The following is a 25,342-nucleotide window of genomic DNA, read 5'->3' as shown; positions in this document are numbered from 1 at the left end:
AAATATTTTGGATACAAAATATCTATATCACAATTATATACTTAGATATATTAGTTATTTAAATTTTATATCTATCAGATATTCAAAAATATGAAAATATCTAAAAATTATCAAAAGAGCTACAAGTAAATATCTAAAATAGCAAAAAATGTTCAAAATACTAAAAATATTATCTTTTATCCCTCCAAAATATTTAAATTAAATTAATTTTATGTAAATTCAAATATTTAATATTATTTCACTTAAAAAATTTATGTTTAATATTATTTTATTTTATTTTTCATTTTGAGGACTTAAATATATTTAGATTTTTGTTAAAATATACGTAATTAAAATGGATAGCCGAACTCAAATCTGATAATGGCCCAAGTAAAATCATTTCGATTGTATAATATAGTATTGAGTCATAGCTTTCTTAAACAGATTATATCTTTAAAATTTAATAACCGATAATGTGGTTTAGTGTAAAAACTATACTATCCATAACACAATTAAAATATGATTTAAACATTTATATAGATATCTCATTCCGCGCTAGGCGCGGGTTTAGGGTTTAGGGTTTAGGGTTTAGGATAAATATAGTCCAATAATATTTTATTTTCATTCTATAGTAGAATAAAAATAAGTTACTACATAAATAGAAATATTTCTTTTATTTATTGTTCATCATTTTATTTTTGAATATAATATTGCTATAGTATAACTCAATTATTTTATATTTTAAATTAAAAATAGAATAAACGTTTGGTCTAATATTTTTCTATATTTCTCCCTGTCAAAATAAGAAAAAACTAATTTAATTTTAACCAGTCTAATTTAGTTTTAAAATAGGTTAATAATTATCTAATTTCCAAAAAGATAGTATGGCATTTTCAGATTATTGTGAAATAGGGTTATATATTAGTTTTGGTATTATGTGATAAATAACTAATGACTATGCATATGTAGGATGTTAATTTCATCTTGAATGGAAATTTCTTAGAGGATTAAGAAGAATTATTAATAATAACTATTTTTTTTGTCAACTGCGTTATAATAACTAAGAACTATGCATATGTTCAAATTTAGAAGAAGAAAACTAATAATTTGTGTATATCTATTAAACACCGACAGGTTGACAAAGTCGGTGTATGTGTATGTGTATGATCAGCTTCATAGTTCAGAGATCTACCATTATGTTAGCTATATCGTACATAGTAATGTATTAGATTATAGTTTAAATGTTATATTTTTAAGATATTTACTATTTGTTTATTTAAAAAATTTAATCATGCATTATATCTAAAGTGACGCATAACACAAAATAAGTTATAAAGCTTGGTCCACAAGTTTTGTCAATCAGTAATAAAAAAAGAATATATGGACTATCAATGTAGGTTCCTTATGAAATAGCATATTTAACATATTCTGCAAAGTAATTAGTATGTTCTTTCCTAATTAAAAAATCTGTAATATTCTAACCTAATGTTTAGAGAAGAGTATATATTAAACCGTGCATCTCTTAATTTCCACCGCAATACCAAACACCCGAGAGTTTTGATCATAAAGAAGATGGCAGCAGTTTTTGACCACGTTACCGAATTGATACCTTTCAAAAGGACGTGGAAAATTAGGTCAAGATCATTTGTCTATGGAGACAATACTCCGCAAGAAGTATCGAAAGTATTGAGATGGTGTTAGTCGATTCAAGTGTAAGTTTATTTTTCTGAGGCTTTATTCCAGTCTAAAAATTATTGCTATAAAACGAATGATGCTCATACATAGATATATTTTTCAGGGCGATAATATTCATGCGACTGTTAAAAATACTTGGTTACTCATTTTGAACCATTCCTCCAAAAAGATAACTCGAATATAATGATTAATTTTTCACTTTCTCAAACATGTGGCTCCTATCGATCAACAAAACATCCTTATAAAATTTGGTTCAACCCCACAATTCGGGTTCGGTTTTGTGTTAGTTTATCATTCAGATTGACTTTTTCCAGTATGTCAATTTTCGTGAAATCTTAACTGGTAGTCTGAGCCCTGAATATTTGGTCGGTGATTTTTTTTTTTAAAAAATCATTATTTTATTTTTTTGATTCCTAATTAACAAATCAATTAAATTTTGCTTACTTTTATCTTATAGATATTATCGGTTAGGTTGTGGAGGTTAGTCATGCTGAAATCATGTCTCTTAATAGGAAGAACACGGAAAAGATTTCCTGTGAAATAAAAAATGAAAAGTAAGTTATACAACTTTTACCCATTTCGTTTTTGTTTTTGGTATCTCAACCGTATTATATGTATTTTCACATACTTACCACCACAACCTTTTAAATTTTGTTGCCTCAGAGATGTTAGGCTTCCATTGATTGTATGGAAAAAGGTTGCACCAGATTTAAGCGAAGCAATTCAACTTCTTAGTGATAAAACTATAATATGTGTAGTTGTGTAGTGACATTTGGCAAGATCAAAGTATGGAAAGGTAAACGTGCTTAATTTCTGAGATTACTTATTTTGGCACAAATATATAAATTTGATATGCTTTTAAAACTTGGTGAAATACATATTGCTTGCATACAAAGTCTTATGAACTTGGAGAAGCGTCAAACATTAATATTGTAAATGTGACAATATATACATATAATTTGGTGTTTAGGGTATACCCAAAGGTTTGCAGTTTAGTGTTTAGGACTTACCCAATGGTTTAGGGTATATCCAAGAATTTAGGGTTTAGTGTTTGGATTTTTACCCAAGGGTTTAAGTTTTGTCGAAAGGTTTAGGGTATAGTGTTTAGTGTTTATGATTTAATTTTTTTCTGACGGTTTTAAAATTGTTAAAAAAATTTCATCTTTTGGCAGCTACTAATATTTTTCATTTATTTTAAAAACTTCACAAATTATTATTATTTTATTTATTATATTTAAAAAAACTGTATATTAATTGGCAAACTATGATTAGTTGGTAATTCACCCAAGAAAAATTCATGATAAAATATTAAACTAGATCCCATATAAATCAAAATTGTGGTAGCTAAAAGATAATCAATGAATTAAAAGAATGTTTACATTTTTATTTTTCTCAAAAAAAAAAGGTTTACGATGAAGGGGATACCGAGAGAGAGAGAGAGAGAGAGAGAGAGAGAGAGAGAGAGAGAGAGAGAGAGAGAGAGAGAGAGAGAGAGAGAGAGAGAGAGAGAGAGAGAGAGAGAGAGAGAGAGAGAGAGAGAGAGAGAGAGAGAGAGAGAGAGAGAGAGAGAGAGAGAGAGAGAGAGAGAGAGAGAGAGAGAGAGAGAGAGAGAGAGAGAGAGAGAGAGAGAGAGAGAGAGAGAGAGAGAGAGAGAGAGAGAGAGAGAGAGAGAGAGAGAGAGAGAGAGAGAGAGAGAGAGAGGGAGAGAGAGAGAGAGGGAGAGGGAGAGAGGGAGAGAGAGAGAGAGATATTTAGTGTTTAGGGTATACCCAAGAGTTTACAGTTTAGTGTTTAGGATTTACCCAAGGGTTTAGGGTATATCCAAGAATTTAGGGTTTAGTGTTTGGATTTTTACCCAGGGTTTAAGTTTTGTCCAAGGGTTTAGGGTATAGTGTTTAATGTTTATGATTTACTCTTTTGTGACGATTTTAAAATTGTTAAAAAAATTTATATTTTGGCAGCTACTAATATTTTTCATTTATTTTAAAAACTTAACACAAATTAGTATTATTTTATTTATTATATTTTATAAAACTGTACATTAATTGGCAAACTATGATTATTTGGTAATTCACCCAAGAAAAATGCATGATAAAATATTAAACTAGGAATATAAAACAAAATTGTGGTAGTTAAAAGATAATCGATGAATTAAAAGAATGTTTACATTTTTATATTTCTCAAAAAAAAAAAGTTTACGATGAGGGGATACAGAGAGAGAGAGAGAGAGAGAGAGAGAGAGAAGAGAGAGAGAGAGAGAGAGAGAGAGAGAGAGAGAGAGAGAGAGAGAGAGAGATAAGTACGATCCACTTATGCACTTATAATAATAACATAACATGTAGTATATGAATTAGACATAATGATACATAGAGATTGAGAAAGAATTACAATCTACTTATATTTATACTAATAGCTAGACGGGTAATATATGAATCATATGAATGCCCGCACGCATGATATGATCGTAATTACCTTTTTATCCTTTTCAAAAAACTAAAATGTTTATGATGAGAGAGAGAGAGAGACTTATATGTGGATAAACCTAAATGTGTAAGATACAAAGATACAACGAGAGTGAAATATAATTACGATCCACTTATGCACTAAAAATAATAGTTATACATGCAACATATAAATCATATCGATGCCCGCACATGAATGATTTATTATTTCATATTTCAAAGTATATGATAATAATTTAAACCTCAAAGTATATTGAATTAAGTAATGTCTAAAATGCTTATAGTTTTGAACCACAAAGACTGAATGGAGAACAAATTTAGTTTTAGTAATACATAAACATATGAATCGTATTTGAATAATACATATTTATATTAATAATACATAAAACATCTGAAGAACAAATTTAGTTTTAATAATACATAAAACATTTGATTAGATATTAATAATATTTATATATAAAACATAAGAATCGTATTAATGCCCGTGTGCGGGCATTAATACGATTCGTATGTTTAAATTAAAAATATGTTAAAATTTTAATCTTATTTTTTTAAACACTGATCAATACTGATAAAATCTGAGAGAGAGAGAGAGAGAGAGAGAGAGAGAGAGAGAGAGAGAGAGAGAGAGAGAGAGAGAGAGAGAGAGAGAGAGAGAGAGAGAGAGAGAGAGAGAGAGCCATAGAGAGAGAGAGAGCCATAGAGAGATAAACAAAATGAGTTCGAGAGTAAGATAAACACACAAAACCCAAATTCCAAACTATATATATATACTTTCTAATATTTTCGAAAAATTGCTGATCTAATCATCTCATCTTGCGCGGGTTACTACCTAGTTTATATGAGATGTGTCAATTTGCGGCAGCACGCACAGAAGATGAGTCTTTGTTTGTTTGTTTTTAACACGTTGTATACTCTATTAATTTATTTTATTTTATATAATATATTTAATTTGATTTGATATGATAAACAAGGCTGGGTAAATACTGTATACTCTGTAAATGGTATAGTATCCAAGTTAGAGAGAACTGCTTAACTACGTAAAGGTTGATATATGGAACATATCAAAAATCAAAGCATCAGAAATCGTGGACATGCATGTCGCATGGGATGGGACTCACTGACATGATGAATGCTTTCTACTACCACTAGACATTTAAGCATGGTGATTTAATGGTACAACCTCTAAAAACCTCCAGTAATTATTTAATTCTTTGTCGAATTTCAATCTCGAACCAACGTAGTACATATATGAGTTTTAACTTTTGTCACCAAGCATACTTATTATGTTGGTTGGGTTGTTGCAAGGATTACGAGTTCTCTCGTCTTTTTGAATTTAAATAGATGACCAGTTGATAGTTATATGTATACTATCGTCCGTATATTAACTTAAGGTAGTGGTTATAAGACGTCACAAACATCATATTCGAATGTATTTGATGATACGCATGTTATCGTTTTCACAATGATTGTTTATGCGTAAGTTGCATATATACCATCAACACACAACATCAACCAACAGTGATGAGGTTGAGAGACCGGTTCCAATTCTTTTATTGTGGTTTCTTTAGTGTTTGATCATTGTTACTGTTTTGAATGGTAAAAATATTCGACAATAAATAAATTTTACAAATTCCCTCGTTTTGATGATTTAAAAGATATTAAAGATGTGTGACATAGAGGCCTTGAACAATTACACACATATATACAATGTCTTGAACTTATTATAATATTAACCTATTTTGGTATATATAGTGCAGTTTTTTTCAGAATGATGTAAATTTTCTAGAAATTAGTAACTTAATATTTATGTTTCATGAAAAAGATTGTTTTTAACATTGAAAATAACATCTTTTGTAATTTGTAAACAAAAACCAAGCGTTCTATAAATAATAATATACATTGAAGCTCATCTATCAATGCCTATATATACAGATAAATCATTGAAACTTAATTTATTTAAACAATATTTGAATAAAAAGTAGTTGGTGGAGGAGTTATAGTTCCATGACAAAGGTAATTTAAGACAAAAGCTCACTATGTCATCTAACTCTATAAAATCCGTACACTTCCTGCAACTTTGACACAACTTTGGAAACAAAAAAAGAAAAACACAATACACTCTCTCTTTCTCGTTCTCTCTTCCATGGAGATCTTCTCACTACCTTCTCTGTTCCTTCTCTCCACACTCTTCGTCTTCTACATCATCAAGTTTCTCAACAAAAGAAACCGAAGAAACTGTTACATGCTTCACTACGAGTGCTTCAAGGGCAAAGACGAGAGAAAACTCGACACCGAGACATGTGCCAAAGTCGTTGAACGAAACAAGCACTTAGGTCTCGAAGAGTACAGGTTTCTTCTACGTACGATGGCTAGTTCAGGCATAGGAGAAGAAACCTACGGCCCAATAAACGTCCTCCAAGGCAGAGAGGCCTCTCCTACTCTCCTCGACGCTTACTCCGAGATGGACGAGATCATGTTCGACACCCTAGACAAGCTTTTCCACAAGACAAAGGGCTTTGTCTCTCCTTCGGATATAGACATTCTCGTTGTCAACGTCTCTCTCTTCGCTCCATCTCCTTCTCTAACCTCACGTGTCATCAACAGATACAAGATGAGAGAAGACGTCAAGTCCTTCAACCTCTCGGGCCTCGGGTGTAGCGCGAGCGTTATATCGATAGATATAGTCCAACGCATATTCGAAACGCGGGAAAACGCGTTTGCGCTCGTGGTTAGCACCGAGACGATGGGTCCTCACTGGTATTGCGGTAAAGATAGGTCGATGATGTTGTCAAACTGTTTATTCCGAGCTGGAGGAAGCTCTGTGCTGTTAACCAACGCGGCTAGGTTCAAGAACAGGGCTTTGATGAAGCTAGTGACCGTGGTACGTGCACACGTGGGGTCTGAAGACGAGGCTTACTCGTGCTGCATGCAGATGGAGGACAAAGATGGTCACCCAGGTTTCCTCCTAACCAAGTACCTTAAAAAAGCAGCTGCTCGTGCCCTAACCAAGAACCTCCAAGTCCTCCTCCCAAGAGTCTTGCCTGTCAAGGAACTGATCAGGTACGCGATAGTACGTGCGCTTAAACGAAGAACCACCACAAAAAGAGAGTCTACGAGCTCTGGAATAGGTCTAGACCTGAAGACAGGGTTGCAACATTTTTGTATTCACCCTGGAGGAAGAGCTATTATCGAAGGGGTGGGAACAAGCTTAGGGCTCACGGAGTTCGACATAGAGCCATCGAGAATGGCACTTCATAGGTTCGGTAATACGTCATCTGGTGGTTTATGGTATGTTCTTGGTTACATGGAAGCTAAGAAGAGGCTAAAGAAAGGTGACAAGATCCTAATGATGAGTATGGGAGCTGGGTTCGAGTCTAACAACTGTGTTTGGGAGGTTCTTAAGAATCTTGATGGTAAAAATGTTTGGGAAGATTCCATGGATCGATATCCGGAACTGTCCAAGATCCCTAATCCGTTTGTTGAGAAGTATGACTGGATCAATGACGATACCATGAGCTTTATTCGTGTTTGATCCATAACAAGTAAGCGAGGAGAAATATATTTATGAAATATTGTGTGTTTGAAGTTTGTATTATTTGTAATATGTTTAGACCGACAAGTTGCTATAGCCGACTATTTTCTACTCTCCCCCCCCCCCCCCCATTTTGAATTTAAAATAAAAGTAATAATTGACAAATATACTCGCAGTTATTACTATTTCTTTCCATGAATTTGTTTTTTATTAATTTAAAAAAAAATATTGAAAATTGACTAGCTATTGATCAATAATTGATGTAGAGTGACTAGCTATTGATCAATAATTCATGTAGAGGTAGATTTCTTGAACAGTGTTGGAAAGATTTGTATATTAATAGATGTTTGCATTTACTTTTTGACAGATTTGCATTGTTGTGGTTTACCCATTTATGAGTAAGAGCGAGCAATAAATTTCATGTGTTCAGTTTGTAGACATGTCTTGTATATTTACTTACACAGATATAGATTGAAATGTCAAACTCTCTGACATTACCTTTGAATGCATATACAGTGTTATTGTTAGATAGGGCCATAGGGAAGCCTTACACTTTTGTTGTTCTTCAAACTTCAAAGACTGGATCCTTACATGAAAATAGAAAATTGTGGTCCTATGAGTCTACAAGATTAAGGGAAAGATGGGTGACAATTGTATATGGTTGCTCTTGTACTAAAAAGGATTTTAGAAGAGAATGTTACATTATTTTAATACATACAATAAATGTTTTTTAAAAAAAAACATACATACAATAAATGTTACATTACTTTTAAAATATTTCTTACAATTTGAATCGGTTGACAAATAATAGATTCGTAGTTTCTGAAAATATTGTACTAAAATTCCCATATGATTCTGTTTATCGTCTAGTTGAATACAAGTGAATTAAAATCTTGATTTTATAGTGATGGGTCCATTTGTAAAATGTACAATTATGGTTAACTTGTGACTTTGGTATCAAATGTTGACGTTGCACTTTATGTAGCTGTGAAGTTACTGGTCCATCTATAAGCATCTTATATAATAAAGTTAGCTTTTTTTTTTTCTTCGGAGGTTTTAATGCCATGTGGCACACTCTTTTAAAATATTTTTTTTTTTAATTTATATTTAATAGGTTTTAATGTTAGTTATGAAAGATATTGGTTTTTTAAAATTTTTCTCAAAAAAACTCAAGCATTTATAACAGTGTTTTGAACCCGAACCAGAGCCACTGTTGAATCGGTAAACTCTTCGGCCCAATATGTTTGAGTTTTGTGAAAAAGCCAAAATTTAAAACCCCAATTAAAACTTCCAAAAACTCACTGAAACCCAAAACCCGATACCGGTTACACCACTGGTTGAACCAATAGATAATTTTTATTTTTTTAGTTTTAGTTATATTTTAAATTCTGTTTTATATTCTAAATTTCCAATTATCTAATATAACAAAGTTGAGTTTTTTTCCTCCCTAGGAGGAAACCAATGTCATTTTGGAACACTTTTTTAATAATTAAAATCTCTTTTTAAATTATATTTAATAGGTTTTAATGTTAATTATGAAAGACATTGGGGTTTTAAATTTTTCCTCATAAAATCTCAAGCGTTTATAACAGTGTTTTGAACCCGAACCGGAACCACTGTTGAACCGGTAAACTTCGCGACCCAATATAAATCTTGTTTGAGCTTTGTGAAAAAAAAACCCCAAATTTAAAACCCCAATTTAAAACCTCAAAAAACTCACTAAAACCCGAAATCCAATACCGATTACACCACTGGTTGAATCAATAGATAATTTTTATTTTTTTAGTTTTTAGTTATGTTTTAAATTATGTTTTATATTATAAATTTCTAATTATAAAGTTAGATTTTTCTTTTCAGTTTTATTACCGTCTTCTATTCTTCTACACTACAATTTACGTTTACAAGGAAGGTGAGTAAGCGTGATCGTGCTCGACCCGCACATCCGTAAAACAAACTCAAGGACGATCAAGCTTATTATTCCTCTACATTACAATTTACGTTTGCAAGAAAAGTGAGTAAGTTATTTTTTATTTAACTTAGTTTATAACAAGTCATTACATTTTTAATTTACATATCAAAAAGAATAAAATCATATGATCATGTGGATTACAAAACATGTTTTGAATTGTTGAAGAACAAGAACATGGCGAGCTGTTGGTAAGTATTAAAATTTAGAGAAAATCAAAACTAGTTGATGTGATTTGGTGTTAATTTATTTTTGTTATTGACAATTTACTGATATGATGTTTTAATTTTGGTTTATTTTGCATTTGAAGTTTAATTTATTATTCACATTCGACATAAATATTTGTGAATTGTATGTCTTGATTTTTAGATGCCATAACTCTTATGTTACAAATTTTTTAAATAGTCTAAACTATTTCTTAATATTTTGTATGTCAAATAAAGATAAAACTATAGAAACCAAGGTTAAGTATTTTCTAAATGTTTTAAGCATAAAATAGATAAATATCCAAACTATTATTTTATGTTTAGAAAATATTTCAAAATATTAACTATTATATAAAATTTTCATAGCTAATATATTATTATATAATAAAACTAATTCATTTATTAAGATGCGGTTCATCAACGGTTGGTCCAATAACTCATTGATCCGGTCAATTCAGTGACCCGGTCAATCGTCAGATTCAGTGTCTAGGTTGGGTTTCAAAATCACGGTTTATAGGTTTTCTTTATATTTGATGTTGACTATGAAGAATAGAGCCTCTATGATTCTCCATAGTCAACAATCTGTATCACTTTCATAAATTCGACCCACATGATCCGTATGACCAAAAATCTTAAACCCGCATCCACCCTGCCAAAACCCGTGGGTAAACCGTCTTACCCGCGGGTAATAATAATTATATTAAAAACTAATTATTTTAATTATATATTAATTATTTTCATTATATATTAATTATTAAAAATAATATTAAAATAATACATTTTAACTAAAATTATAAAAATATTTTATATGTTTATATATTTTTATGAAAAATAAAAAAAAATAAAAACTTTTTTTTTGAATTTGCGGGTCGGCGGATATCCATGACTCATATTTGGCTGACCCGCACCCACCCCGCTTAAACTAATCTTAACCCACACCCGCACTCGCAGTTCGAAAATTTTAAACCGATGGACCCGCACCCGCTCCGCGGCGGATCAAACGGGGCAGAGCCCCTGGGATTTGAATTAAATTCCCAGCTCCACTAACCACTATCAAGAAGATCAGAAAATATCATTTTTATACATATTTTCATTTCATATTTTTAGAATATTTTATTTACTAAAATTATATAATAAATTATAAATTCATGTAAGAATACAACATATGAATTCGGCGCATAGCGCCGGAATACCACTAGTTTACTATATAGGAAAATATTTTAATGCCATTCTTGCTTCAGTCCCTCCCTCCTTGAGCAACGATATAAATTGCTTGGTACGTACCACAGTTTTTTTTATTTACTTATTTGATAAGCAGATTTTTCTAATTAATACGTGATAGAAGTGGGATTTTAATGATGAAAAATATTTAAAACAAATTTGCTTTATCAATAATACAGGTTATGAGACAAGTAAATTGCAAATATTCATGTCCATTCCAACTAAGAAAAACACAATCTCTGTTTTTAAATATTTTTACTTCCAATTAAGTTTTCATTTGACCTAATTCGAATCTAAAAAATTGTATATTGGATCTAATAAAAAAGTTAGAGGAATTTGCAAAAGGGTCTCGTTAGTAATTCAATTATCTTTTTTTTTTTGACTTTTGCTGACCAAAAAATTATTTTTATTTAAATCCAAATAAAATAAATGCAAAATAACTCTTTAAAAAATAACAAATACGTTCGTGAAAATATACCTACAGTTTGTCTGTCACCGGTGGATTCGTGGCCTATTTGTGGATAATCTGTCCTGGTTCTTAGGGATAGAACGCGTTTAGAGTTTTTTGAGGTTTGGGGAGTCATCGACCCTTCAGTTCCGTACTGTGACAGCGTGTCTAGTTCCGCTCATCCCAGTGTCAATGAGTTCTTTGGTCTCTTCGACAGAGTGGAGCCTATTCTCTTCAGTGCAGGTACCTTCCACCCCTGGCAGAACAACTATTGGATTAAACCGGTTCTTCCTTCAAGGTATGGTCACCTCAGGTATGGTCTTCCCTGCCTTGATTCTTCCATTGCGAGCTTCACAGAATGCGGATTTTACTACCCGATGAGAAGTGGGATGCTTACTGCTCCTTGCCTGGGTTGTTTCGACAGCTTGGCTGCGAAGTCTAGCGGATTCTAAGCATGTGGGTTTGATTTACCAATCTCATTCGATTCTGAAATGTTAAACTCCGTGTAATTCCCTTTTGGGTTGAATCATATGGAATAACTTATGTTTTAAAAAAAAAAAAAAAAGACTTGAACCAACAGAGCTAATTAGTGTTTGTTGCCAAAACATGGAGGTTTAGTGCTGCAAAGAAAGACTTGAACCAAGAGAGCTAACTCCATTCTTGTAAGAAGACGGCTTTGTGTTCCCGTTGAGTTAAGGGTTTAAGAGTGGGAAACAAAGCCTGTGTGCCAAGAAATCGATCATTACTCATCTTTTTTTATATAAGAACTACTTACTTGCCTTACAAGTAACAACTCTTTTTTTCTACAAATCCCACCCATCTTTTCTCCCACCAAACTCCCATCTCCGATCAGACAAACTCCCATACAAATCAGAGAACCTCCGTAGACACTTGCTTCTCTTCATGTAATGTTTATTCGTATTCCCACTAATCGCTACACCGGAAAATTTAGAAGTGTCAATAGCCAAAAACGGTCTCACATACTCCACAGCCTTTCCCAAACCACTCACATTAGCATACAAAAAATTCAACAAAACGTCTTCACAGTTAAACTGCTCGTTCACAAACTCTCGACCAAGTCTCGCCTTCTCGGACTGATACAAACCAAACGCGAAATCAACGTCCATAAACGCAGCTCCAGTGAGAATCATATTGTATCCCTTATGACTCCTCGCAAACTTCTCAGCACTATAAGTCATTGTTTCATCAACAAAACGCGGGTAGTACCCGACCAGTCTCTCAGGATGCTCTCTCCAAACTCTAAACCCTTTCTCAATGTTATCACATGACATCATTATATCGTCGTCAAGCTCAAGAATGGCTCGTGTTTTAATCAACGGGTCGATGTTGAACCTGTTGTTTAGAGAGTTCAGCTTCTCTACTCGGATTCTGACCGGCACGGCAGAGTCTAGATCGGTGAGTTCAGGAGGTGGTCCTTTGTTCCATATGACAAGGATCTCTTTCACTGAAGGACATTGAGAGTAATGTTTCACGTACATTTTTAGGTTCCAGAGACGTGAGTCGTACGTCATAGTTGCTAACGTGAACTTAGATACATGACCTTTGAGAGGATAAGCCATTACAGCTCCACTACCACCGTAAATGTACCTGACGCCTACACATGTGAGCAAAACTCCTAGAACTAATATCGAACTGAGTACTAATCTTCCAAAAGTGGAATTAGGTTTCACGAACCGTCTGAGAAAAGGAGGTACTCGGTTTAACCTAGAACACAACCTTCTCAACTGTTCAGACACAAAGCTTGTGGTCTCCAGATTCAAGACCGCATCGGTTCTTTTTCCTGCGTAGTAGTTATCGCACCAGGTTGATGGAACAATACAGTTCAAGATGCCAAGCAAAAACCCTAGAAACTCAACCAAACTAATAGCAGCTGCTAGAGAGGCATATCCGAGAGAAACCCTAAGAAACAAATCACCTGACGTTACACGGTCACCACCAACAAGACCAATGTATTCACCAGAACTTAGCTGTGTTACATCTAAATGATGCTGCCTAACTCCGTTCCAATAGTTTTGACCTTTGTGGGACGTTTCTAAATCAAAGGGGACTTGGACTTCTCTGTACACTTCCTTAGAAAGAATCTCTATTTTGAACATGCGTATTTTTTTTTTCTCATAACTCTCACCGGAAGCTTGACCAACACGGTAGAGGTTACCGTTATGTGAAAACGCTCTCCCTCCGTTACTTGCTGCGTTGTGGATATGATTCTTCTTGTGTTGTTTCCATGGGCCAAGAGGAGTGGTACTGTACCAAATTTCAAAATGTCCATTCTTTTTGGTTCCAAAGCTGCTACTATGATGTGTTCCAAACAGCCAGTAGTTTCCTTGGTGATGGATTATGGTGGAATCAACAGGGGGATTTTGCAAGATGACTCTCTCTAGCTTCCAAGTTAATGGGAAGTTAACAGCACGGTAGAGACGAAGCTCTCCTATCTGGTTGCTCTCCGGCATCATGTATATCTTTAGAAAACAAAAACAAAAATGAAATGTATATCATGAGTGTGTGTATCATGGAACTTTGCTAGTAAGAAACTGATGTCTTACTTCTCCGTTGTAACTGAAGACGAAAGGAAAAGATAAGTGCCAAGGCTCATCCAAAGCTATACCAAGAGGTTTCCAAGTTGCTCCTTTGTCAGTACTCTCTGCAACCCCTATGTCCCCTTGCATTGTAATGGGGTTTTTATTTTCAAAGAAGAGGTAAAGAGTATCATCCTGTTTCCATAAAGATAAGAATGACAAAGTTGATCATAAAGCAAATCAGAGTCTCATAAAACATTTGCATCTAGTTCTCAAAATTTTAGTGGTTAATAAATGATTAAAAGATATATATGTATTCATCATATAATAACTGTTTCAAACTCAAAATTATCCGGCCCGGTCCTAAGAAAAATAAGCCGAAGATAATATCTATGAAAAGGACTAGATTGTGTATACCTGAACATAGAGAAACGGATCAGCTACAAAGTTGCTTGGAAAGCCAGAGTTGGTCAAGGAGGCACATGTTAAGACTGGGTTAGCCACAGGCCATGCTGCACTCTCGTTCCTCCATACATTCATCTGTTTCCAAAATACAATGTGGTTAATTGATATGTATTGTTGATTCAATACTCATGAACCCTAGCTAGCAAACGATTTGCATTCTAATCTAATTAATTGCACGAAATCTAGTGATAATGAACATGAATAGGATCCGGAGACTTACGGTTTCGATAGGTTTGAGAGTGAAGGGAGAATCGCCGTAGAAGACGCCAATGGACCAGGAGCCCTCGTTGTCCTCTCTGCAACCTAGCGAAGAAGATGACACATGATCCGTGCGTCCTATATGCGGCGGAAACGCTAGCCATGCGTACGTTGCGGCCACCAAAGCGTACAACCCAAAGCAGGAAACGAAGAACAGAAAACGCCGCATGGAGGAGGCAAGGGATTATAAAATAATTACCTATAATCTGAAAAGTCATTTATATAGATCTTTCAAAAACTATAAATAGTACATGTCCATGAATTCTTTGTAAATCTATCAGAAAATTAATTAAAATGGCAAAGAAAAAAGTTATGTGCAGTTTAATGTTACAAATTCTCAGAAAATATTCAAATGAAATATCGTCAACAAAATAATAAGTAAAAAAAAATTAAACAAAAACAATAAAGTTACTAGTTTAATTTTTTCTCTACATGATGAAAATTATGGTTTTTCTTTCTTACAAATTTGCATTATATATATATATATATATATATATATGTTCCATGAACACATTATTCATACACTTCGTTTTAGAAGAATGTTCGATCATGTCATTTTCGTCGGTAAATTTTGGTAACAATAATATTTTACTCTTGAATTTTGTTTTGTTCACATGCGCATGCATATTATGATTCTGAAAAGATTGTTTTGCATGCATGCGGTTTATGCTGAAACCTTTTGCGACGGTTACAAATTCGTGTTGTTATGAAAAGTTACTAACAACATACGAAAAAATCACCATTATATTAATGTATAGAATAAAAATAGTATTTTAAAGTTTTAAAGTATTACAAAGAGAACAAAAGGAGGTGGATGATTGATTTTCAACTCACGGTATTGTTAGTGTTTGTTGATTTAGTAATCGAGAAGAAAATTTAAAACATGTAACCATTATTCTGTGTGATGAAGGTCATACACCGGTTCATATGAACGTGTGCATCCAGGGAACGTAACACGGCGTGAGCGTTTTTTGTTATGGATCAAGCGTATAATTTATTTTTTGTTTTGCTATTGTATTTCTATCAAATTTTGGGTAATTGTTTTGTCCAAAAAAAATTATGCATAGTTGAAAGATTATTAGATTGATTCATAAAAAGGGTCACCACTTGAAATAGTGAAAAGTGGCAAATATAATAACGGTCATATAAGTTGTTCAAAAAATTACTGATTAAATCCATATGATTTATGAAAGGATTCAAATGATTAAGTAATAACTAATTGTATTGTTAAGTGTTCCATATAGTTTTTGAAACAAATTTAGTCATATATTATTTTATTAATTTAAAATATTATATATATAAAAATGTATAATTCCACATGTAGCCATGATATGAGTCCATGCTTACAAACCATTTGAATATTCGGGAAATAGTCTATCTGTTGACTGCACCTCCTACCCGAAAGATTAGATTTGTGTCTTTAATAGAGCCGGATTTAACTATTTTTGTTTACAAAAAAACAAATAAAATATGTATAAGTTAAAACGCTTCTGCTGCATTTTAATAATATATAAATTTGTGTTATGAGATATTAAAATATATGTGTTTCTAAAAAAGTGTTTCAAAAAGAAATATTAACAATATATAAAATTATATTATTAAATATTAACAGAATATTAGGAAAATATATCTATATTTTATATAAGAATCCAAAAAATATCAGAGGACGTCTTTTCATTTTAAAATTTTTTTAGACATCTAACATGCGAAAAGAATATGTCTTTGATCTTAAACATTCCATTAGTCTATAAGAAAATTTTTAAAATGTATAAGAAAATCTCTTTTCATAAAAATGTATCTTTTCATGTTAAAAATTAAGTGAACTTTAAAAAGATAATTAAAGAATGTATAAGAATGTCTCTTTTTATCATACAATTTTATAGTTTTTAAAATTGCTTTTCTTTTGTCTAAAGACATTTTTATTTTATTTTAAAGCTCCATAGATTCTTAAAGCATAAATGTCTAGGACATATATTTTTATCTAAAATCTATTAATAATATGAATCCTAATAAATTTGAAAAGTTATGTATTTTCATCTTAAAAACTTCATTATTTTTTTAAAATGAGTAGGGGGCATTTTTTCTAATAATGATGTTTCTTTTGATCATGAAAATATATTTTCTTATAATCAAATTTGTTTTCATCCTAAAAGTTCAATGATTTATATTAGGTTGTAAAAATGTGTAAATATATATATATATATATATATATATATATATATATATTATCATCATAAAAATACATTTTTATGCTAAAGGATGAAACTGTTTTAAGAAATTGTGCAAATGTGTAAAGATGTTTCTTATCATTTTAAGAATTTATTTTATTATTTCATAGGAATCCCAATAAATGTGAAAGGTTGTATTTTTCATATTAAATTTTTCTTTAGTTTTTATAAAATGTCTTGGGGTACCTTTGTTTAAATTGTAGTGTCATTTCATCATAAAATGCATTTTCTTATAATGAAAGTTTTTTCATCCTAAAAATGCAATGAGTTATAATATTGTATATAAATGTATAAATATATATATATATATATATATTATCATAATAAGAATGTATGTTTTCATTCTAAAAGTGAAATGATTTTAAGAGATTGTGAAAATGTGTAAAGATGTTTCTTATCATTTCTAAGAATGTTTTTTTATAGAAATCCCAATAAATGTGAAAGGTTGTGTCTTTTCATCTTATTTATTTCATTAGTTTTTTTAAAAAAAATGTCTAGGGAAGCATCTTTTTATAATGATGTATCTTTTCATTTTTAAAATAGTATCTTCTCATAATGAAATGTATTGTCATCCTAAAAATGATTTATAATAGATTTTTAATGTGTAAATATATGTCTTATCATTATAAGAAGGGATTTTTATAGTAAAAAATAAAATGGTTTTTAAGAGATTGTGAAAATGTGTAAAGATATTATTATGATTATAAGAATGTGTACCTTTTAATTTTAAATAAGAATCCAAAAAGACATGTCAAAAACATGTCTTTTCATTTTTAAAAACTGTTTAGACATTTGACAAGTGAAAATTGTGTATTTTAATCTTAATCATAGCATTGATTTTTAAGAGATTGTTGAAATGTATAAGAATTAATGTGTATTTTCATATGGATTTATCTTTTCTTGTTAAAATTTTCATTTAGTTTTAAGAGATTGTTAAAAAGTTTTTAACAATGTATTTTTATCATAAACTTTTTATAGTTTTAAAATATATTTTTTCTAAAGATATGTTTTCCGAAAAAACAAATATCATAGATTTTACAAAATTCTAAAATTTGTAGGATATATTTTTATTCTAAATTCGCATATATTTTTAATGTGTTATTTTTATTTCACTTGATATACATTTCATATACATTTAGTCAATATTGAAATTATCTAAAAATGTTCAGGTAATTTGATTTTTGTATAACTTAATTACTGGGAGTGGTAGATTTTTGTGATGAACTTCTACACTTTTTTGGTGTTTACAGTTATAATTTTTAACTAACCATTGTAATGTTTGGTTGTTACCTATTACAATTTAGTGCTTTTTTACAAAACTGCATTTTTACCATGCATGTTCCATCAATACAAACTTTCATTTCTATATATTTTACACACTTAGATTATATAGAAAGTTTGAGATGTGTGTGTTTGGATTGCAAAAAAAATGTCAAGAGATATATCTTTTCATCCGAAAACCTAAATTTTATTTTAAAAAATGTTTAAAAATGTCTAAAGATGTATATTTTCATAATGATGTTTATTTTTCCATAATGCAACAACTTATAATTGGCTGCAAAAGTGTGTAAGAATATGTAATTTCATTCTGAAAATTTCATCGATTTTTAAGAGATTGTCAATATATATATGTATATATTCATCCTAAAAATTATAACTATTTTTAAGGATTTGTCTTTTCATTCATATTCATATCTACGTACATATATTTTAGAAATTATTTAAAATTCGATAATATTCAGGTAATTTGGTTGGTTGAGTTATTTAATTATTTCTAATATTATATATCTAGAAATATTTTGTGTGTGTTTTTATTCTGATTTAGTTCTGTTTATACGAATTTAAGATAAAATTTTCAAACTATTTAGACAATATTATTTATTTGTAGATAAATATTTAGTACGAGAATAAATATTTTTATATATGCATATTTTCATTTATATACGAATTTGATATATATATATATATATTACTTATTTATCTATTTATACACTTAAATAGAGAAATATTGATGAAGACTTAGCTGAATCTATTTAACTATTAAGTGGACAATTACAATTGTCTAGATGAACATTTGCAACTGATTAAAGAATTTTTTTTTAATTTTTTATGATGAACGTTTGCAATATGTGGTGATGAACCATTGTAATTTTGGATTGTAGCATTTAGTGATGAGCCATTGCAACTTTTGATATTACCATTACAACAATTGGCCAATCTTTGCAATATTTGATTGTCGACCACTGCAACGCTTAGTATCCTATATAAGGAGTTGTAGGAAGTGACTAACAAAAAATTCACAACAATCAAAAATATATAAATGAGATAATTATTCAAAGATCATTAAAGGTATTTGGAGAATACATATAAACATGGAAAGTTACATTTGTTTTCAATAAGTATTCAAATGTGTAAATAATTTTTTTTTCCGTTCATTTAATACCTAATTTTATATACCTTTTTAATAAATCTTAAAACTATCTAAAATTATTTGGGTGATTCAATTTATTTGGTAGTTTACTTATTTTATTAACTTTATATATTTACAAAATTAAATATATTAATAATTATGTCTTGAGGTCTCATACTATTTTTCTTTGGTTGGTTAAAACTAAATTTTCAGTTAAGTACAGAATAATTGAAGTAACAATTCTTTTATCATATTAGATTCACTTGTTATCAAGTAGTATTTGAAATAAAGAGGAAAGCCATGTTTGTATATCTTCAAAAAACTGTCTCTTACCATTAGAGACAAAAACATGGAAGTATTTTTAGATTTCGATCATTATATAATATGTATGAAAATATTATCTCTTGTTTCTTTCTCTATATTATTAATAATAAAATTATTTAAAATGTCTAAGAGTATATTTTTCATATTCAAAATTGCAAAGGTTTAATAGATATTATTTTTGTTATTTTATTTATCATACCAACCAATATTTTCATAAATTAAGTTTAATGAAAAGTAGGATTAACCTTATTATACCAACACAATTATATGTTTTGAAATATAACTATTAATAATATGATTTCACAAAAAAATGTATCTTTTATCCTAAATTTTATTGTTTTAAACAGGTTGTCAAATGTGTAACAGTATATGTAAATGAATATAGGCACATGCAATTAATATTGTGACACATGGAATTTTTCAAAAACAAAAATAAAGATATTTTGTATAAAAATATAAGTTATGGAATATACTATATTTATTTAATAAAATTAGTTTCCACTCGGTATTGCACGAATTTCTTACCTAGTTAGCATAATAACAATTATAATAAATTATTAGCATGTACTATATTTGTTTCATAATAAATGTCATTTTGGTTTTTTATTTTATTTCAAAAAGTGTCATTCTACAATTCCAATATAATTTGTACATTAAATTTATTTTTTACCCTTTTGAATAACCTATATATTTTTATTTAATCACTCATTTAGTTAATCATATATTAAATAGAGATATATTAGTCTATTATACAATTTTTAAATCTCCGTGAAAAATGTTAAAATGACACTTATAATAAACCGGAGGAAATATCATACGTCACAGTTTCCAGAGTTAGAAGTTTCACACGTTTCTGAGGTTATCTTTTCATTTTTTTGACAAAATTTCTGAGGTTATCTCCCTAGCAAATTATTCCCTGGAGTCACTAGACCTCCCAGAGCTCAGAAGAAGTTTAATCAGTGCTGTGTTTGACGCTGCTTCTTCTTTAACAGAAGTACGTGAAATTTCAGTTGGTAAACATGTACAATGTGACAGTAAAGGTTTGGGTAATGAAGAGATTGTAGTGGATACCTTTGGAAGTAATTCTTTTGCTGCTTTAGAATCTACTGGATAAGATGTTTTCTCTGTTGATGATTCAGAAGAGGATGAAGTATTTCCTGCTGAAGATCCTTTGACAGTTTCTGGAAAAAGATTTCTGAGAGATCGCCTTGCCAAACCTTCTAAAAAATTCCAAGATATGTCCTCCTCTCCTTTTGGTAGATGTCGTGGAATTAAATGCGGTCGTGGTCCTCGTGGAGAGCGTATGGCCGTGGAGGAGCAAGCTAATTTTCTGTGGTGTTCTTATCTAGACAGTTGTCTTCTCTTATCTTTATATATGTTGGTTCGTGGCTTAAGTGCTTCACGTTGCTGTCTTTCTTTCTTTCTTTGTTATTACTATTAGAGACTTAGTCTCTAATAATTACTGTAGGATTCATGGATCATGGCTTGTAAGCATACTTTTAGTTTTTGTTTTGAAAAGAACCAGAATTTGATCCACGCCTACGCGCAAATGATTGATTTAATTTGTGTTCAATATAAACTCATAAACCGCTGATTTTATAAAAAAAAAGTCTTATGCATATTTTTTACCTTTTTAATTTACATATAGAGTAAAATATATTATTTAATAATATAGATGTTTGATAATAATTTTTTTATTTGTACATAATATTATATTAAAAAATTTATAACTTGATGCAGTTTAATATAATTGTACTATTTATATATTAACATGTTGTTTTTATCATTTTATCTTAAAATAAAAACAACATACAAAAACTTTTAATTTTTTTTGTATTAGTTTTCTATGAATTACTATTAATTTTATGATATTTTGTTTTCTTGAAAACTGAACTCTCAAATTTTTTTATATTTGACTAAACTAAATATGGTAATATTATATTTAAAAATTATTTTATATAATATATATTATATATTTCAGTTTGTGTTTTTATTTTCACCACAAAATAACAACAATCATTCTAATTAATTAATTTAAATTGATTTTAAATACAATGGTAGAATCTGTAAATAAAAAGAAATACAAAAGAAAATATTTAATTTATTGTAAATGAAATGACTTAATGTGTAAATAAAAAGAAATACTGAATATGATATTTATATTTTCAAATAATTCTCATTTATCCTATCATCAATGTCTCTAAACATTATCAAAAGATACTTCAATTTTAATAATATATAACCTTCAAAAATAAATAAATAATAATAATAATAATAATAACAACAAAAAATTATTGTTGCCTTCTCATGGATTCATTGGTCACATGAGACATTTATACGTACATCGATACATACAGGAGCGGAGCCATAAAGGGTGGAGGAGGGTCAGCTGACCCCACCTTATTTATAAAATACAAGTTTTTTTTTTCATGAAAAAATATTATGACCCCACCAAATATTATAGTGTGACCCCATAAAAAATAAAACAATGAAAACAAAGGCTTGATTTAATTGGCCAAGTAATAATTAGAGACTTAAACTCATATTTATTCTGATTTTATGTTCATTTATAATTTAAATCCACTTTAAATACAATACAAATATTACAAAACTTTAAAATATTATATAATTATATTATTTTTTTAGCAAAACATAAAACTCATATTTTGAAATAGTCAAAAACTCTGACTTAGCCTACTTTTTAAAAATCAAAGTTAGCCTACCATTTCATTTCTCCTTTTTGTGAGCTAGAAAATATAAAACATCGTGTATGTTTTCTTTTTGAAAACAAAAAACATCTTGTATGTTCAAGTTATTTTCTTTTACATTTTTAATTTAATTCTCTATATTTATCTTTGGATTTTATTTAGAATTTGATAAAACATGAAAGCTACTAATGTACTCACAAGCTTTTGTGAATTATCTAGTCTTTAAAAGATTTTCGAGATTTTTAATTTAATTTTTTAAAATAACTGTGAAAATTTTATAGAAATAAAATTATGAAAATAGTATTACAAAATTATACCAGTGAATAGTTTTTAAATGACTCTTTTTTTTTGTTAAAAACTATTTAAAGATTTTAAAAATCCAATCTTAACAAAAATATTTTAAGCTATAGGAAAATACTTTTTTTAAAACTTATTTTAACCATTTATGAATAACTATATATCCTTTTTTATCGGCAATTTTTTTATCCGTATCTTTTTAATATATATATGTTAATTACTGACCCCGGTACAAAAACATTCCGGCTCTGCCACTGGATACATAAGCTGTGCATTTGGTATTTCATGCCCTTTTGAAATGATATTCGAGGAGTTCCTACGTCCTAATATATGCATTGTTATTATCTACGTGATTTTTTTTCCTTGAAAAAAAACATATGTTCATTTGTTAGGAATGCATCCCCAAAATACCGTAAACTGTCAACAATGTATCAATTGCCATTTAACATTTTACCCAAAAAAAATGTATCAATTGCCAACTTCTCATAGTCATGGTTTTTGTTAGCCAGAGAGGTACCATTTTCTTAATTCAGTATACATTACATGGATAGTCTTATATATAGTCTGAATCTACTCCTATATTTTCCTAAACCAAATTAGTTATGAACCTTTGGACGGCCGTAACGTTAATTCCTGGTGCATAAGTATAATATATACAAATAGACGACAACGTTTTCGGTTCCCCTGGCTACTAATTTTGCTGCCTGGAAGCACATTCTTGCCTACATTCATAGGTGGATTCATACAAAATACAATTCATACAGTTTATGAGGGATGAATCTAATATCCAAAACTTATATAAGCAGCAAAATTAGTAGCCAGGGGAACTGAAAACGTTGTCGTCTATTTGATCGGTGATGGGTAGTGATTCGACCAACATGGCTGACCATTAAGACCATCGCGACTCGTGAAAACGTTGTCGTCTATTTGAAACAAGGTTCGTATTCGAATCAAACAGTCTTAAACATCATGTTTCTAACTGACTGATTTGATATAAGTTCAAACGATCTTATATATTGGAGAGTGTGTGGACTATCAATCTGAATAGTACATAAACTTTGAGTTTAATGCCCCCAAAATAGAGAAACGAGCTAATTAAGTGACAATATAAAAAGTAGTATAAATCATGTGATCATGTCATGTGGGAGCTCTAAGGACCACCATACATAAAACGTTTGACAAAGGTACAATTAATATACGAGACCGAAGGGTGTCGATGACGACGAGCATGTGCGTTCATAAATTCGATTTGTTATTTGATGAAAAGCCACCAATTCTACGATCTACGCATGTTTTCTTGGGACTTTGTTTACTTACGGTGTTATTTTTCTTTTATTCTCATTTTGATGAAAGACGGATGTAACCATATGGGGCAATGAAAACAAAAGTAAATTTCGGCTACATTGAATACATTTACAGAATTCAGATTGCATTCAATTATACTTTTATCTGTGTTATATACGTCGGTGATACAAAAATATACTCCCTCCGTTTCATATTAAGTGTCGTTTTAGAGAATTTTTTTCGTTGCAAAATAAGTGTCGTTTTAGAGTTTCAATGCAAAATTTATTAACTTTATTCTCCATTCTATTTTTCTATTGGTTGAATTGTATCGGTAATGATGTTTTTATATTGAAAATATGCAAAATTAAATGATTTCTTAATCCGTGTGCAAAAGTCTAAAATGACACTTATAATGAAACAGAGGGAGTATAAACATTGTATGTAATTGCTAATTTCTTAATCTTCATTTAGTTTTGATTGTTTCGTACTCAATCGTCACGCTAGAAGATTCAACGATTCATGCAGTTTCAAAATAACACCATAATTTTTTTTTTGACAACAAATAACACCATAATTTACATACAGATTATTGGGGGAAAAATTCAAAACCCATACCTCCGGTTAACACTTAACGTTCAACACTCGTCATTAATATTATCAAACAAAACTAAATTAATTAGATAGAGATTTACGAAAAAGATTAAGATAGAAATTGCATTGTATAACCATCAAAAAAAAACTATAGTTCATCCTATAAGCATATCAAAACTATAGCTAGACTAAGCTATATATGTTATGTAATATTACAATATATAATCCTAATCAATCACAACCATTCATCTACTATCTACTATTATCTTTCATTTTTCTTTAATTCTTTTGTTATTCATTTGTTCTTCCTCTTCTTATTTGTTTTGATTTATATTATTTTACAAATATGATTCAATCAAGTTATTATATCATAAAACATACATATTATTCTGCATATGCTATACTTTAAATCTTTTTAAGCGGATATATATTTCTCTTAAAGTATATAAACTATTTTAATAAGGATGTTCATGTCTATTATATATTAATTTTAAAAAGAATTAACATTATGTTTATTAATACCTCATATATAGTTGAAACATCATGCCAAATATTATTGTGTTGATTACATCATGCAATATGTCATTTTATTATTTCATTAGTGAGCTTATACGTTTGTGTTGTAAATTCTTTAAATTATAATATTTACAACTCATTTAGGCAGTGTATGAAACTTTGATAGAATTGTATGTCAATTGTTTCTTTAGTTGGAAAATTAATTGTATTAT

At 29.9% G+C, this 25,342-nt stretch overlaps 2 protein-coding genes across 2 annotated transcripts; one reads left to right on the top strand and one right to left on the bottom strand.

Moving 5' to 3' along the window:
- Nucleotides 1-6,172: 6,172 nt before the first annotated feature.
- LOC108841873 (3-ketoacyl-CoA synthase 19) lies at nucleotides 6,173-7,856 on the top strand. The gene has a single exon (XM_018614653.2). It carries the CDS (start codon nucleotides 6,283-6,285, stop codon nucleotides 7,669-7,671), a length of 1,389 nt encoding a protein of 462 aa, XP_018470155.1. The 5' UTR covers nucleotides 6,173-6,282; the 3' UTR covers nucleotides 7,672-7,856.
- Nucleotides 7,857-12,237: 4,381 nt separating this feature from the next.
- LOC108825304 (glucosamine inositolphosphorylceramide transferase 1) lies at nucleotides 12,238-21,169 on the bottom strand. The gene is made up of 5 exons (XM_018598615.2): nucleotides 20,806-21,169; nucleotides 14,735-14,978; nucleotides 14,467-14,589; nucleotides 14,077-14,244; nucleotides 12,238-13,992 (listed from the first exon to the last, which is right to left on the bottom strand). The coding sequence occupies exons 2-5, from the start codon at nucleotides 14,939-14,941 to the stop codon at nucleotides 12,316-12,318; spliced, it is 2,175 nt and encodes a 724-aa protein (XP_018454117.1). The 5' UTR covers nucleotides 14,942-14,978; nucleotides 20,806-21,169; the 3' UTR covers nucleotides 12,238-12,315.
- Between the last annotated feature and the right edge of the window lie 4,173 nt (nucleotides 21,170-25,342).

Source organism: Raphanus sativus, chromosome 2 (genome assembly GCF_000801105.2).
Source record: "Raphanus sativus cultivar WK10039 chromosome 2, ASM80110v3, whole genome shotgun sequence".
NCBI lineage: Eukaryota > Viridiplantae > Streptophyta > Magnoliopsida > Brassicales > Brassicaceae > Raphanus > Raphanus sativus.
The sequence above is the reverse complement of the archived record's forward strand: the minus strand, read 5'-3'. Positions and strand labels throughout refer to the sequence as shown.

Excerpts from the sequence above, each read along its gene's own strand:
- LOC108841873 (XM_018614653.2), top strand. The coding sequence starts at position 6,283 with ATGGAGATCTTCTCACTACCTTCTCTGTTCCTTCTCTCCACACTCTTC.
- LOC108825304 (XM_018598615.2), bottom strand. The coding sequence starts at position 14,941 with ATGCGGCGTTTTCTGTTCTTCGTTTCCTGCTTTGGGTTGTACGCTTTG. Across the intron at positions 14,245-14,466 it reads ATCCGTTTCTCTATGTTCAG|GATGATACTCTTTACCTCTT; the intron begins GTATACACAATC and ends TTATGGAAACAG. Across the intron at positions 13,993-14,076 it reads TCTTCAGTTACAACGGAGAA|ATATACATGATGCCGGAGAG; the intron begins GTAAGACATCAG and ends TGTTTTCTAAAG.